General features: G+C 37.6%; 1 protein-coding gene across 1 annotated transcript in view; it reads right to left on the bottom strand.

Annotated features, from left to right (window-relative positions):
* The window catches only part of NRXN1 (neurexin 1), a 1670321-nt gene that overhangs the window by 884020 nt on the left and 768958 nt on the right, over nucleotides 1-17343 (bottom strand). Inside the window, exons 13-14 of the mRNA XM_042782286.1 lie at nucleotides 6544-6925; nucleotides 4883-5073 (exon numbers count right to left, since the gene is read on the bottom strand). Of these exons, the coding sequence (XP_042638220.1) occupies nucleotides 4883-5073; nucleotides 6544-6925 (573 nt within the window). The remainder of the gene's footprint in view (nucleotides 1-4882; nucleotides 5074-6543; nucleotides 6926-17343) is intronic.

Below are 17343 nucleotides of genomic sequence, written 5' to 3'. Positions count from 1 at the left end.
CAAGTTGCCATGGACATTCAGGTGGGAAGGAGAAGCAATGCTTAATTGTTCTTACTCATCCTTCAGCTATGCTTTAAACATTAAAAAAAATAAAGCTCACTGCCGTCGAGTCAATTCTGACTCATAGAGAGTCCTCCTTGGGTTTCCGAAGCAGTATCTCCACAGAGATTGCCCAATCTTCCTTCTGAAGAGTAGCTGGTGGGTTTGAACTGCAAGCATTCTGGTTAGCAGTCAAATACTATGCCACCAGAGCTCTCGCCTTAAATATTACTCCATTAAAAATTTTCTTGGATCCTCAAATTTGTCCCCATGCCCTGACATGACTCCACATAACATCCTGTCTGTCCTTCCTTGTCCTGTAAATACTCTCACAATGTCAGTCTTTTCAGGACAGAGAGTTCTTCAGTAGATTTTGACCTCCTGTCTTTCTGCTGTGCTCCCTTCTCCCAACGCAGAGTAAGTGCTCGGAAATGCTAGCCATCTGGCCAATGCTTATAGCCACAAATAATGAAATGATGGTAATGATGGGGGAGAGGAGATGTTGTACACTCCAAAAAGCTTTCTCATCAAGCTCCCTGTAGAGACACACATGACTACAGCGTCTCTTGGGATCATTGTCACCATCAGATCACATACTCAAAACACAAACAACAACCTTGGCCTTATTTTAAGAACATTCGTGTTTTTACTTTTGGGGATGGTCTGATAGGCCAATAAACCTACTTTACTATTTCACAATGTTAACCAAAACAAAAAACAAAAAAACACTGCCATGGAGTTAGTTCCAACTCATAGAGACCCTCATTGAGTTTCCAAGGCAGTAAATCTTTGTGGAAGTAGATTGCCCCATCTTCTTTCAGCAGAGCAGCTGGAGGATTTGAACCATTAACTTTCTGGTTAGCACTCAAATACCTTAGGCACTGCACAACCAGAGCTCCTTTCATAAGGTTAAAGGGAGTAATGATTAGTATAGAATCTCTTTATTCACTTAGAAAATTCACCTCAAATAGAAACTTAAAAAAAAAACTCACAAATATATCTTTAGAATTCAATATATAACAACTTAAAATTATGTAATATTCTATTTTCACCTCACAATTTTAGGTATTTTTTTATTCCTATCGAGGGCAAAATCTTTCCTATACACAGAGTTATGAAAGCACTCAATGTTTGAATGAAGATCAGCTCAAAGCCTTCTTAGTTTTGTAAAGATCCCACCACAGAAAGAGTCCTATGCCACAATCTCCTATCACGTACCCTTACTTTTGAAAAACAAAACAAAACATTTTTATTGTGATTTAGATGAAAGTTTACAGAGCAAATTGGTTTTCCATTCAACAATCCATACACATTGTTTTATGACATTCCCTGCAGTCCCCTCAACACAACAGTAGTCTTCCACTTCCTCCCCACCCACTACATTCCTTCATTCCTCATTCCCATCCCCTCACACTTTCCCAGCTCTGTGCCTGGGGAAATGCTGCCCTCTTGATTTTATATGATTGAGTGTTCTCATTAGTGCATACTCTTATGTTTATTTTTATGTGAACAGACTGCTAGCCAAAAGGTTGGCATTTTCAACCCACCTAGTGGCTCCATAGGGATATCATAGTTGTTGTCAGACGGATCTTGGCTCAAGGCAAAGAATACCAGAAAGATGTTTACTTGTGTTTTATTGACTATGCAAAGGCATTTGATTGTGTGGATCATGACAAATTATGGATAACATTGAGAAGAATGGGAATTCCCGAGCACTTGATTGTACTCATGAGGAATCTGTACCTTGACCAGGAGGCTGTCGTTCAAACAGAACAAGGGGACACTACATGGTTTAAAACCAAGAAGGGAGTGCATCAGGGTTGTATCCTTTCTCCACACTTATTCAATCTATATGCTGAGCAAATAATCTGAGAAACTGGACTATATGAAGAAAAACGTGGTATCAGGATTGGAGGAAGAATCATTAACAACCTGAGATATGCAGACGATACAACTTTGCTTGCTGAAAGTGAGGATGACTTAAGGCACCTACTGATGAAGGTTGAAGAATACAGTCTGCAGTATGGATTACGTCTCAATATAAAGAAAACAAAAATCCTCACAACTGGACCAATGAGCAGCATCACAATCAATGGAGAGAAGATTGAGGTTGTCAAAGATTTCATGTTGCTTGGTTCTACAATCGATGCCAACGGAAGCAGCAGTCAGGACATTAGATGACATGTAGCATTGGGAAAGTCAACTGTGAAGGAACTGTTTCAAGTGCTGAGGAGCAAGGATATCTCCTTGAGGACTAAGGTGTGCCTGACACAAGCCATGATATTTCCAATCACCTGGTATGCATGTGAGCGGGACAATGAATAAGGAAGACCGAAGAAGAGTTGATGCTTTTGAATTGTGGTGCTGGCGAAGAATGCTGAAAGTACCATGGACTGGTAAAAGAACTAACAGATCTGTCCTAGAGGAAGTGCAGCCAGAATGCTCCTTGGAGGCAAGAATGGCCAGACTTCGTCTCACCTATTTTGGTCATGTTGTAAGAAGGGACCATTCCCTGGAGAAGGATGTCATGCTTGGTAGGGTGGAGGGTCAATGAAAGAGGGGGAGGCCTTCATCGAGATGGATTGATATGGTGGCTGTGATGATGAGCTAAAGTATAGCAGGGATTGTGGGGCTGGCGCGGGATTGTCCAGTGTTTCGTTCTGCTGTGCATGGGGTCGCTATGAGTCGGAAACGACTCGATGGCACTTAACAACAACAACAACAGTGGCTCCATGGAAGAAAGATCTGGCGATCTGCTCCCATAAAGATTATAGTCCAGAAAACTCTAGGGGGAAGTTCTACTCTGTCACAAGGGGTCACTACGTGTCAGAATCACCTCACTAGTACCCAACAACAAGAAGCATGTATTCACTTCTCAGAAGACAGTGTCTTCACTGTCCAAAGAGACACACCCCATGCCCTTGGATTGCTTCTCTGTACTCTCCATGAGCAGTCTGTGCATGGTATATAGGAATTCCTTGGTTGGGAAGAGCTGGAAGTTCAAGTCTACCCAGATGTATCTTGAAAGAATGATTTCTGAAAAATCAGGTATTGAAAACTCTATGGAGCACAGTTCCACACTGACACACGTGGGGTTACTATGAGTTGAAATCAACTCAAGGGAAATTGGTACTGGTTTATAGCATATACTTAAACCGGTCATTAACTGCTTCTTTTCAGCCTTTTCAGTCTCAAATATTACCACTATCGCTTCTATGAAGTTCTTTTGCCTACTGTGGTCTCTCACACAAACAGGCCACCATTTTGGAAATTCACAACCCTCTTTCCCTTGACAATTGTCCCCGAGCACGCTTTGCAAAACAGAGCACCCACAAAATTGGAACAAAGATGCACTCCATTCACTTCAGTGAGAAGGGGAATGTGGCTGGCCTGTTAAATAGCACTGCCTTTGAATTCTATTTTATGTTTTGAGCAAAGATATTAGATTTGTGGGCATAAACAGGATCTCTTTGAAGGTAACAAGAGGCACACTGTGAATGAAGGAAGATGGCCATTACTGCACAGTTTAAGTGTTGGACAAATACAGTCCCAGGATTGTAAATATATTCTGCAATTACAGAAAGCAGTGCATTTTACTTTCTTCTTCATCTTATTTAGAAAGGGTGTTTCTCTCTAGAAAGAGTTCTGTTGGATTTTTTCATTCCATTCATCAGTTCCCTAATGCATTTACTTTTGAATCAAAGGGAAAATATTCCATCAATATAAATGAGCAGCTCTTCCCAAGCAAAAGGGTGACTGCTACAATATGTACTTGGCTTTGGAAGGCACTGTGAGAGATTGGAAGGAGCAAAGGCAGCGGTATATATGGGAACTGGGTTCACGTTTTCAGTTTACCACATAGTAGTCATTTTATCCTGGAGAAGGATATCATGCTTGATAAAGTGGAGGGTCAGCTAAAAAGGGGAAGGCCCTCACTGAGATGGATTGACAATTGCAGCAGTGAGGGGCTCAAGTAGGGCAAGGATTATGAGGCTGGCACAGGACCAGGCGGTGTTTTGCTCTGCTGTATATAGGGTGGCTATGAATCAGAGCTGACTCGACAGCACCTAACAACAACAAGAGCTGTTTTATCCTGGCTAAGTCATTCACACTTCAGATTTCCTGCAAGCAACATAGAATGAAGAATATCTACTCAGTGCTTGCTGTGGAGTTAAATGATATGAAATATATAGGTGTGTTCTTAGTCTATTCGAAAAGAAAATTCTGTTATTTTCCTCTATTATGGATATGTTTTCTAAGCATTTTGTCTTGCTTACTTAAGAAATCAATTATCAACAAAGAAGAAAAACACTGCTAGACTTTTTTAGCAGTTGGTGAAAGAAGCCATCCAGTGGTTTGTAGGTGGGATCGGAGTGAGGGGTGGAGTTCACTGAGATACAAAAGTACAAAGGTCTGTGAAAGTACCTAGGAAACCTCACCAAGGCAAGAAATCTAGTAAGCTCTAGAAGAAACTCCTTTTTGTGTCTGGTTACACTGAATCACTTGAAAACTGTTGCGACTAAAGAAAACTGCAAATATATGCTTTTCATTATAATATCAATATATTTTTCTCACTCTCCACATTTTAATCAGACATGTATTCTTAGCTGTTGCATTTTTTGAGCTATTATTAATATTACATATGGTCCTGTCACATTAAAGGAGGAACAGAGGCTTATTATTAATTATGTGCTAGAAACAAAACTCTGGTCTGCCTTTGAAGAGGCATGCACACACATACACACACTCACACATATGCACATCCCTGAACAAAGAGTTTTCTAAGTGAGTAGAGTCCTATGGCCCAATCGATACCTGTTACACCGACTTAGCATGTACTTACTCTTGAGATCCAGATTCCTGGCTCCTGCTGTGATCTGTGTTGTGATTTTCGTGTCAATCTTTACAGTATGGAGATTGCTGGTGTCCCTTGATATCATCACATTGTGCCACTGATTGTCATTGAGAGGTTTATTTGAGCTCCCTTTGATGAGGTTAGCACCATTTCCCAAATCAAACACATAATGTAAGTACCTGGGAAAATAATGAGAAGGTGAGAAAGTGCCCTCATATTATGGATTTTTGATGGAGTCAAACTAGACATCATGTGTCTTTTTCTTTTTTCTTTTCCCCAGGTAGTTCCATCCTGGCTAGAAGGAGGTATTATAGAAGTTCACCCAATAAGAAGGTAGGAAACACTACTCTGCTTCAGAAAATGGGACTCTTCATTGTCTTCACTATAGAAAACAATGGAAATTATTTTTTAAATCATGATCTGCATTCCTCTTTATGACTTTGAAAGGTCAATAGAGTTCACCACACCTTTCCTCTTTCCTTTCCACCACTTCCTCTACCCATGCTGTCCTGGTGATTCTTTTCACCTTTTTGCACCTCGTTCTCTCCTCCATCTTGAATGTCTGTTTCTATATGGGGAATAGGCACTGCCCTCACCCTTAAAGAATCAGCTCACATATTCATCCATGCTCTTTGTATTTTCCTAATTTCCCTAAGTCTCCTCCTGAGCCTTTGCATAAGATCATCTTAGGAAAATTTTAATACCACTTTTGTGTTATATTTATGTATATTTGCTTGTATCTCCTAGGGTTCTGTGTTGGTGTGTCTGTGGCTGGGATAATTGGGGATTGGATACATGCACAGAGGTGTTGAAGAACATATTTTTTATAGCCTTTCAGTGCTAGAAATCACCTAGCTCACTGTGCATATGCAATCATATTTGCTGAATCAATCAACAAATATTTGAATAAATAAAAAGATATAAAAATCAGAGTTACAAAGAAATTTTTTTAAAAATTATAAATTCCTCAAAGAATTCTCACAATATTAAACTTGTGTTCAATGGAATTTTGTGAAAATTATGTAATCTGATTACTTGAATTAATTAGTTAACATAAATTGTCTACAAACATTTGTTGTGGAAAATCTTTTGTGGAATTACAATGCGCATGTTAAAAAATTCATATTTCAAGTACAAGATTGATGAAATTCCTAACATGAATTAGGACTCAATGTTATTTATTTGTGCCTCATGTGTAGACGTGTAGGGGTAAAATATGGTACTGAATCTCTATTAACTCTAGAAGATACTTTGCTGTTGTTTGTTGTTAAAAATAGCAACCCTATATACAACAATACAACAATATACAACAGAATGAAATACTGCTCGGTCCGGTGCCAGACCCACAATCCTTGCTATACTTGAGCCCATCAACACAGCCACTGTGTCAATCCATCTCTTTGAGGGCCTTCCCCATTTTCATTGACCCTCCACTTTACCAAGTGTGATATCTTTAAAAAAAAAAAAAAAAAAAAAACTCACTGCCATGGAGTTAGATTCGACTCACAGTGACCTCTCAACTACAATATTTTCCCCCGTTCCTCCCACCAACTTATAAGGCAATGTATTACGTTTAACCTATATTTTTGGCAAGTGAGGTCCATTTTTTCCAGTTTTGTTTATGTCTCATTGAACTGACATATACTTACCCTTTAACTAATTCAACCACAATAAAGTCATTTCCATCCCCACTATTATATAGAATTAGTCCATCTAGGGATGTTGTCTTAAACTGGAAAAAAAGATGCATAGAGGTGTAGGCTTGCAATGTAGCTAAGGCAACATAGCTCGATTTGGTCTTGAAGGTGACAGGGTCAGCTATGATGTTCCTGAAGCCAAATCTGGCATTGAGCTCACAATAATCTATGTCGCCATTTTTACACAAGTCAATGTATGCCATCCCATTAAATGTCAAGCTCTGCAGATGACCAATGAAGTTGGAGGGCACAGAAGACAGATAACGTCGTTCAGTGATGATGCCAGTCTCTATGTTATGGAATTCCAGCCTTGTGTGATCGCCTGCCATTTGACCTAAAAAAGAAGATAATATATTACTATTTTATTTATCTGAAGGACACTTTCAATTTTTGACTTCCATTACAATATCACATTTAAAATATAAGGATCCATATAATTCCTCGATATTCAATTGCATTTAGTATGAGCATCAAGGTGACATTAGAATGAGGTTTATTTATATAAAAAATTTTCTTAGGTCAAGTTTTAATCTGTCCACATTTTAGTTTTGAAATTTTTTCATGAATCTAAGTTACAGAATTTTTACAAGTCTAAGGAAAGAATGGGTGGAAGGAAGGAAGAAAAGAAATAATAGAGGGAAGGATACAGGGGAAGAGAGAGCTCAAAGGAGCGAGGGAGAGAGAGGAAAATAAACAAGCAAGAAAGGAAAGAAAGAAGGAAGGAAGAGAGGGATGGAGGGAAGGAGGAAGGAGGAGGGAGGAAGTGAGGGGCCCTGGGAGGGAGTTAATGATTATTCTAAATCACCCTTGAAGGAAGTGATACATCCCAGCTTCATGGTTAGGTGATGTTTTCTTTAATAAGAAAGTTCTTCCGGAGAGAAAAAGAAACAAAAAAATGTGATTGTTTATTTTCCTATATCCAATAGCAATAGTTGCTGACTGGTCTCCCAATAATGAAATATGAACATGTGTTTGCATTTAAATATTTACTTTTCATCTTGACTTCTCTGTGCTGAATATGCCCTCAGCCTTTCCTCACACCAATCTTTCAACCATTTTGGAATTTCTGTTAATATTCTTTGGATCTATTGTATTTCTCTGCACTTGTGTTTTAGACACATAAATGAAGCAAAATATATACCAGTTAAATTTGTCAACATACTGAGAGGTATAATCTTTAAATATCCTAATATGATGACTGGTTGAAGATTTGCTCATTTACAATTCATCTCACTCCCCATCTCTTTTCATTCTAACACATTTGTCTATCAAACCCATTAAAAAACAGTCTAGTCCCATTTTTATTTCCAGAGTGATAGCTATACTACCTACAAAGTTAAAGGTAAAATAAAAATATGAACTTCAGTTTATTCTAAATGGTAAATAAAACATCAACATAAGGAGGTCTTGTCAATAATAGTGGTGTACTCCCAGCATCTTCTTATCTAATTAAAATGCCGTTCACTTTCTTCAATCAAAACCAAAAAAAAGTTGTTTAAATTGTAATCAATTCTTCCAGGTGCTAGTTTCCTTACCTAATTTGGTATCATTATTGGAAAATGTACTGACCCTACCCTTCTTGTTATCCATGATATTAATAAAAATATTAAATAGAACCAGCCCAGAATTTTTTTTAAAAAAATGCCTTCATATTGATGCTGATTCATGGTGACCCCATGTGTTATCGAAAAAACCATTGCATAAAGTGTTATTGGCTGTAATCTTTATGTAAACAGATTGCCAATCCCTCCTTCTACTTTCTTCCACAGCAGAAGAAATTGCTGAGTGGTTTCAAACTGCCAACCTTAAGGTTAGTAGTTGATGTAAACTTTTTGAACCACCCAGGGACTTTCCCAGAATTAGCCCCTAAGAAAATGCACGGAGCCTTCTAACCAGGTGTAATGGAGGATTGGGCACACCCACATGTGGGCTTCAAATCTGTTTGAAAGATTTCCATTTCTTTCAGTCAAGATAATGAAATATTAGATAGCTTCTTAAGGAAATTGTTACAAGCTAAATAGAAAGGCATCATTTTCACCGTTTTGCAAAGAAAAAAAAAAGTTTGTTTGCTTAGTTAATTGACTTTAATGATTATAAATTCCTTGGTTTCAAAAAATCTCCATGGACATGTACTTAAGTCTATTTAATTTTTTAAACTCTCTTTACTAATCCTTGATCCTGAGAGTAGCGCGCCTGTCACTCCTTGATATGAATCCTTTCTTCCATTGATTTGTTCTGAATCCCTCTCTGTAATATTTTTAAGGCAATGAATAACACTGGAAATAATTGTCTCTTCTCTTTTTCTCCCTCCTGCTGTGTGACACAAAAATACTTAGCAATTTTGGTTTTTAATATGACATCATTTTTCTTTCCTTCAGTTCTTCTTGTACAGTGACTTCAGTATGGCTCTGTGGGGATCTACCTCTTTGGTTGCAAATAAAAATAGTCTTTAATAATCTCCTAATATAAAATTCTTGAGAAACCAGCAACATTGAATTGATGAGTCATATGGAATGGAGATATGAAAAGCTTAAAATGTACTTGGACTTTTATATCTCCCTCTATAGACTTTTCTTTCTTTCTTTCTTTCTTTAACTCCTTCACTATATTAAACCCTATGTGTTAACCCCATCCCAGTCCTGAAACTATCTTTTTTTTTTTTCCTTTTAAATGTTCTATTGGTGAGCCAATCAATAGGAAGGAAATGCACAGAAAAACATTTTTTATTTTTTTTCAAATTAAATATTACCCAAATTGTCAAGTTCTTGGCAACTGTAAAATAGAGAAAAGCATTTTGTGTAGCAAGGCTAAGAAGGTCAGTGATAAAAATAAGTCTTAATGTCTGTATTCCTTTCTCAAAGGAATAGAATATGCATGCACGGCATAAATAATAAAAAAGCAGTAAAACAGTGTTGAAGCAAATGTGGCCCAGTTACAAGAAGAATCATTATGGCCCATGTTCAAGAGCCTATTCTGTCTTTAATAAGCATATATAAATTTTCCTGACAGTAATGGCAGATAAACCTTCTGGGGGAGGGAGGGTAGAATTAGCACCTAAAAGCCATTATCCACTGACTATGAAAACATTAACCAACGGTAGTGGTTGATGTTTTCCCTCAGAATTTATTCCAGTTTTTAATCCTTTCTCAGTAATGAAGCTAACTTTACTTTCCTATATGTAGCCCCTTGATTAGATAAGAAAAAAAGAAATTTGAAAAGGACATTGATGGTGAAAATATTTTTAAGGTTCCAAGCTTTTTCAGAGGCATTGTCATTTCCACAGATGTAGGTGAAAGGAGAATTTGGAATTAGCAAAATGTCACTTAACAAAGTGTCTGGGGTATAGTAGATTGACAATAATTTCCAGAAGAAGTATCCACCCAAGCATGTTTCCTTGATGGAGTATTTGTATAGAAATTTCCATACCAAAAACATCAAACCAGTTGCTGTCAAGTCCATTCTGACTCATGACAACCTATGTGTTTCAGAATAAAACTGTGTTCCACAGAGTTCTCAAGGCCGTGGTCTTTTGGAAGCAGATCACCAGTTGTGAGGTGCCTCTGGGTGAATTAAAACCACCAATCTTCTGGTTACTAATAAGTGCTTAACTGCACCATCCAGAACTCCAGAAATTGTAATTTCTAAATCAAATACTTTTACCAAGACAGATCGCAAGATCAGTTATTTTAGGGTCAGCTTTAATCCAAATTGAGTTAAACTCCTAGTGCAGAACTACATAATCCCCATGCCTTACATCCATTTATTAATTCACTCAAAGTTATTGAGTATGTAGTATGTGTCAGGAAGGTACTATGCTAGGTAATAGAGGGTGGAAAGAAGCAGACATCATCCTTGTCTTCATAAAACTCACAATCTATGAGGGGAAGGCAGATAAAATAAGAAAGAAAGAAATTGACTATATCATAACAAAACTCAGAAAAATGCTATGAATTTAATGAATGGGGTGTTCTGATAGTAAATACAAAAACAAGGCAGATACTTGAGTTGACATGTAAGTTTGATTTAAAAGATAAGAAAAGGAGCCATGAGAACTGGGGAAGGGGAGATAAAGGGGATTCCTGGAAGGGGAGACTTATGAACAAAGGTTTTATAGTGAGAAGGCACTCGAGTGTGGCAGCAGAGTAGCCAGCAAGTAAGAGAAGGGGCTCAGATGTCAGGAAGAGAGTTAGGGGCTAGATCCCCAGGGCATCCTGATTGTATTGAAAATGACTAGAGGATTTTAAGCAAGTAAAGTCAGGTATAAGGACACCGGGCTTAATAGTTGGTAAAATAGAGGGTCAAGGAAAATGAAGGAAACTCTCAATGAGATGGATTGGCATAACAGCCAAAACAATGGACCCATGCATACAAACGATCATGAAGATTACACAGAACTGAGCAAGGTTCCATTGTATCATACGTAAGGTCACCATGACTCAACTAATAAAAACACCAAGCCATGAATTAGTGTATGTGTGCATCAGTATGTATTTAATCTCTTTAATGTATGTATAATAGATTGGAAAGGGGTTAGACTAGGTTTGATTACAGCAGAAATGGACAGATATGGAAATAATAAGATGATTTTGCAGATACAATCTGTAAAATTTGTCATTAATAATGTGCAGCATGAAAGAAAGGAGGAAAACAGTGCTGACACCCAGCTTTCTGGCTAAAGTAACTGTATGCATGATGAATATTATTCAATGTAGCACAAACACCCACCCGACATACACACATACACAAAACATGCAACTCCAGCATTTTTGGTCAGCTCAAAGGATCAATTGAAACCCAAACACTCTCCATTTAGGGATGCTGCATAGAATTTGTATAACTTTTCTTAGCCTAGTCTTAGGAAATATCTCCCTCCTAGGGCTTCTCTGTTGGGATCTACTGTTCTCAGCATACTAGGTGACATCACCTATTCTCAAGGGCAGCCTGGCATGTGTTTCACTTTGCTCAACAAATTCTTGAGTTAATAGAATGATTCTGAATTAAAGATATGGTCATATCTAGATCTTTCCCTCAAGATTCTCTAGTACTTGGCTTGAAAAAAAAAAAAAAGTTCTGTGACTTCTGACTTGCTATGTAATTTAATAAGAAATCCTCACTGCATTCCTGATTCATGGATGGCTTCAAGTACTCACTACTGTGTTTGAAAAAATCCAATACTAAACTTAGGCATTAGTAACAAGTTTCCATTGCTACATCTGGAAAACTTTTATGTGCCATATAAATTGAGGATGACCTTTTTATTGTTATGTATTGTTGGTGTTCATAAGCTTTGGACAAAATGCAATTCCACAAATATAAAATGCCCTGAAGAAAACTCACCAAAGTAAAGTATTTTATATATATATAATATATATATATATATAAAGAAAAAAAGAACTCCTGCCGTCAAGTCAATTCTGACTTATAGAGACCCCTCCTTGGGTTTCTGAGGTGATATCTCTATGGAAGTAGATGATTGCCCAGTCTTCCTTCTGAAGAGTTGCTGGTGGGTTTCAACTGCCAGCCTTTTGTTTAGCAGTCAAATGCCTTAGACACAATCATACACCCATGTATGGTCTTTAGCTCTGCACAGCAAGACGATGGGAGGAAGGGCAAGGAGAGAGGTGAGGTGGGGTACTGTGGTGGTGTTTGTGAAGGAAATGCATCACTTAAGTGAATTTTCAGTTGTTACTTTGCTTGCATTTCCATTCAGCTTTAAACTCTGAAAAAGAACATGTTGGTTTCCACTAGGGAAAAGTCTCCACTTCCCATAGAACAGAGAGTAGAATCTGCATTAAGGTCTTGGAAATTCCCATAATGAGTAAATGACAAGCTAATTTGCTGACATGTTATTTTATATTTTGCTCTACTTTTAATTCAAGAAGGTAGCCAAGATGTTGTAGTACTTTGCTTGAAAGGTTTAATTTTTACCAGAAAGCTAAAGCTGCTGGGAAATAAAGTCTTTTTCAATCATTGTAAGTAGTGATATGCAAAGTGTTTCAGAAGGGGAAAGAGAGCACAATGGCTTTGAGGGCTGAAAAGAGTAGGAAGAGATTAGCATCCCATAAGAGAGAGATGGCTATATTGGTGGGATTTAGGAGTACTGCCTGTCAGCATTCTGTTCTCTGACAGTTTCAGTGAAGTCTGAAAGACCTCAGAGAAAAATGGGAGAGGTAACCCTGGAAAGGTTAGACCTTACCTCTGGGGCTGCAGCACTCAACAAAGACATTGTGCTCTGCTTAGGAAAGGAGCAGCAGAGTCCAGACAATTCAAATGACCAACTTAGACCATCAACGTCTCAGAAGAAACCAGAGCAGACAGAAGACAACAGGGGCTCTGTATGGCCCTGGGTAAAAGGGGTGGGTGTCAACAATGAAGATGATGGAAAGTTTTTCAAACTCAGAAGGACCCAAGGTTTGCTTTAAATTGGTATAAAGACAATTAAGATATGTGCCATATATTACACATTTGAGTCTGTGGCCTAATACTTATACACTCATTAAATAATATCCACAGAAAAAAGCTGTTCAACAAATTCCTTAGGATATATTTGTCCTCCAAAGTTGGAACTATAAAAAGGAATACATTTTTTTTTTTTTTTTTTCAGATCACAAGTCACACCTCATCAATGGCCTATAAATTCCCAGTGAATAAGCATCACTAAGATCAACCAAGGAGCTCTGGTAGCATAGTGCCTAAGGCATTGACTGCTAACCAGAAGGCTGGTGGTTCAAACCCACCAGCCAATCCTCGGAAGGAAGACTGTGCAATCTACTTCCATAGTGATACTGCCTAGGAAACCCAAGGAAGGGTCACTATGAGTCAGGTCTGACTTGACGGCACACAACAACATAACAACAAGAAGATCAATCATGCAAGGTGATACTGGTTAGTTCACCAGGAAGATACATAATCCATTAGAAGTGGGCAAACACAATGTGATTTTAGCTACCAAATGATAATCCAGAAGAGTCACTTCTCACTGAGTTCTTTGTTAAGTCTATAAGTCATTATTCATTAAGCCTCTAAAAACAAACTACATTCAAATAAGTAAAGAGATTATGATAACTCCTTGCTTTCTAACATTATAATTGGTGGTAATAGATGGATGCAGAACCATGTAAGTAAATTTTAAGAAATGATTTATTCCCTAGAAGTTTAATACATTTTCGGTTCACTGAGGTAGAAAGATAATGAAGGATTGAGAATACTCCACCATGCTTCTCACATGTTCTTGTCCCCAGCAGCTGTTTCTTCCAAACCTTCTGTACATGGGCTTAGACCCTAACTGCTTCTTTCCACCCTGTTTTTTAAATTGTGAAAAAATATATGTAACAAAAAGTTTGTCATTTAAATCATATTCAAGTGTATAGTTTAGTAACATTAATTTTATTCTCTATGTTGTACAACTGTCACCACGATGTATTTGCAGAACTTTTTCATCACCCCAAAAAGAAACTCAGTAGCTCTTAAGTAATTATTCTTCATTTATCCCACTTCCTCCACCCTGACAACCACTAATAAACTTTGGTGTCAATGTATTTGGGGTTCTGATGGTGCAGTAGTGACCACCAAAAGGTCAGCAATTTAAACTCATCAATCACTCAATGGGAGAAAGATGTTGTAGTCTGCTTTTATAAGCCTTGGACTCTGTATGAGGGCGTTCTAGTCTGTCCCATTGGATTGGTATGAGTCAGAATGAACTTCATGGTAACTTTTTTTTTTTTTTTTTTTTTGGTGGGGGATTTATACAATATCCGTTTTTTTGTATCTGCCTTATTTCGCTCAGCATAATGGGTTCAAGACTCATCCATATTGTAATATGTAGCACGACTTCATTTCTCTTTATTTTTGTTGTTGTTAGGTACCATCAAGTAGGTTCCAACTCATAGCAACTCCAATGTACAACAGCACAAAACACTGCCCTGTTCTGTGCCATCCTCACAATCTTTGCTATGGTTGAGCCCATCATTGCAGCCACTATACCAATCCATCTCATTGAGGGTCTTCCTCTTTTACACTGACCCTCTATTTTACCAAGCATGTTATCCTTCTCCAGGGAAAGATCCTTTCTGACAATGTGACCAAAGTTAGGTGAGATGAAGTCTGACAATTCTCCCGTCTAAGGAACATTCTGGTTGTACTTCTTCCAGGACTGATTCATTTTTCTGGAAGTCCATGGTCTTTTCCATATTCTTCACTAACAATTTAAAGGCATCACCTCTCCTTCAGGCTTCCTTATTTACTGTCCAGCTTTTACATGCAAATGAAGTGATCGACATCACCAAGACTTGGGTTAGGCTCCCCTTAGTCTTCAAAATGATCTTTGCTTCTTAACAGTTTAAAGAGGTCATTTGCAGCAGATTTGTCCAGTGCAATACATAATCTGGTTTCTTGACTGTTGCTTACATGGACATTGATTGTGGATCTAAATAAAATGAAATCCCTGATTCAAACTTTTCTCCATGTATTGTGATGTTGCTTATTGGTCCAGTTGTGAAGATTTTTTCTTTATATTGAGGTATAATGTATACTGGAAACTGTAGTCTTTGATGTTCATCAGTAAGCGCTTCAAGTCATCTTCATTTTCAGCAAGCAAGGTTGTGTCACCTGAACATCTCAGGTTGTTAATGAGTCTTCTTCCAATCCTGATGATGTGTTCTTCTACATGTAGTCTAACATCTCAGATTATTTGCTCAGCATACAGATTGAATAAGTATGGTGAAAGGATACAAACCTGACACACACCTTTGATTTTAAAACATTCAGTAACCCTTTGTTCTGTTTGAAAGACAGCCTTTTGATCTATGTACAGGTTCATCATGAGCACAATCAAGAGTTCTTTGCAATGTATATTAATGTAAAAGCAAATTAATAACAATTTGTTATAATCCACACAGTCGAATACCTTTGTATAGTCAATAAAACACAGGTAAATATCTTTCTGGTATTCTTTGCTTTCAGCAAAGATTTATCTGATGCCAGCAATGATTTCCCTTGTTCCACATCCTCTTCTGTGTCTGGATTGAATTTCTGGAAGTTCTCTGTCAATATCCTAAATATATAATTTCTCTTTATCACTGAATAATATTCTATTGTCTCTGTATGTATATATATACATATTATGTTTATCCATTATTTTTTTTGTGATTTTGGTGAAAGTTTACAGAGCAAATTGATTTTCCACTCAACAATTCACATTTTGTTTTGTGATATTGATTGCAATCCCCATAATGTAACAAGAAGTCTTCCCATTTCCTTCTTGTGGTTTCCATTTTCCTTCCCCCTTCTTTCCTATCTCTTCCTGCCTTCTGACTTTAATCCTGGGCAAATGCTGTCCTTTTAATCTCATATGGTCAAGAGTTCTAATAAGTGTATACCTCCCTGGTGGTATTTTTCACCTTGTAGGCCTATCTATTGTTTGGCTCAAGGTTGAGCCTTGAGAGTGAGTCCAATTCAAAGTTGAAGACTGCCTAAGGGCCATAGTCACAGAGTTTCCACTAGTTTTTATAAGACAGTAAGCCTTGTCTTTTTTTTTTTTTTTTTTAATGCTTTTGAGTTTTGTTGCACATTTTTCTCCAACTCTTTTTGGGACCTCCTATTATGATCTCTTTCAGAGTGGTTAGCAGTGGTAGCCAGTACCATCTAGTTCTTCTGGTCTTAGGGTTGTGGAGGCTGTGGTTCATTAGTCCATTAGACTAATTATTATTTTTTGATTTTCTTTACTCTTCTTTGTTCCAGATGGGGAGACAACAATAGTTGCATATTAGATGGCTGTTCACAAGCTTTGAAGACTCCAGTGGCTACTCATCATAGTAGTATGTAGATCACTGATTTTGTGCACTATGTTATATCAATTGACCTTAGTCTCCCCTGAGACACTAAGACTCAGGAGAGCCCCAGGCCCACTGACTGACTCATTCCTTCAATGTAGTTGGATATAGTTAAGTTTTCATAACTTTGCCCCCTGTGTACTTTAATGTATTCATGGATATATTTGCTGTACATATAAATACATATGTAGAAATATCCTCTGTCATACCTATATATATTGTGGGTATAGTTCCATTTGCCTTCTCACCCCTGTTCTGCTTGAGTGTCTATGTAATGACTTACAGATTATTATTACTGTTGTCACAGGATTGTGTATGTAATTGTATTTATCTTTGTTTTTTCCTTTTGGCCATTGTGAATAGTGCTGCAATGAATCCACTCCTTTTTATTAAATCAAAATTGGGCAAACAATTTTTGCTGATATACAAAAACAATTCCTTCCTCTTCCAGGAACCATAAAACCTAGTTCTACTTCATTTGACACTCCCTTGCCAAAGCCCTATAAAAATTCTGACTTCCTTAAGTTTAGACAGCTACTTCAGAGCCTTCTCATGTTTGGCAATTTTGAAATGAAGGCTATGCTTTCTGGTTGATTTTCTTCCTCCGAAAAAGAAATGATACAGCATGCCAAACCATGGATCAGTTGTAGTAGAGTCATCTGAAGAGATTTCCTGAATTTGAATTCCTGCATCCCATCCAGAATTTCTGTTGTGTGAGGCTAAAATATTTGTCCTTTTAAAGCTACTCAAGTCCATTTTAGGGACTATCCACATGTCAAAAATAGTTTAGGAAAACCACAAAGAGTTAATGAAAGATAAGATTTTAGGATATCTATGAATAATGTTATTGTTGTTGTTATGTGCCGTGGAGTCGGCCCCAACTCATAGCGACCCCTCCCTGGGTTTCCCAGGGAGTATCACT

This window comes from Orycteropus afer, unplaced genomic scaffold (assembly GCF_000298275.1).
Source record: "Orycteropus afer afer isolate SDZICR_OR568_19922 unplaced genomic scaffold, OryAfe1.0 scaffold00284, whole genome shotgun sequence".
In the NCBI taxonomy this organism is placed as follows: domain Eukaryota; kingdom Metazoa; phylum Chordata; class Mammalia; order Tubulidentata; family Orycteropodidae; genus Orycteropus; species Orycteropus afer.
This window is presented reverse-complemented; position numbering and strand designations above follow the sequence as displayed.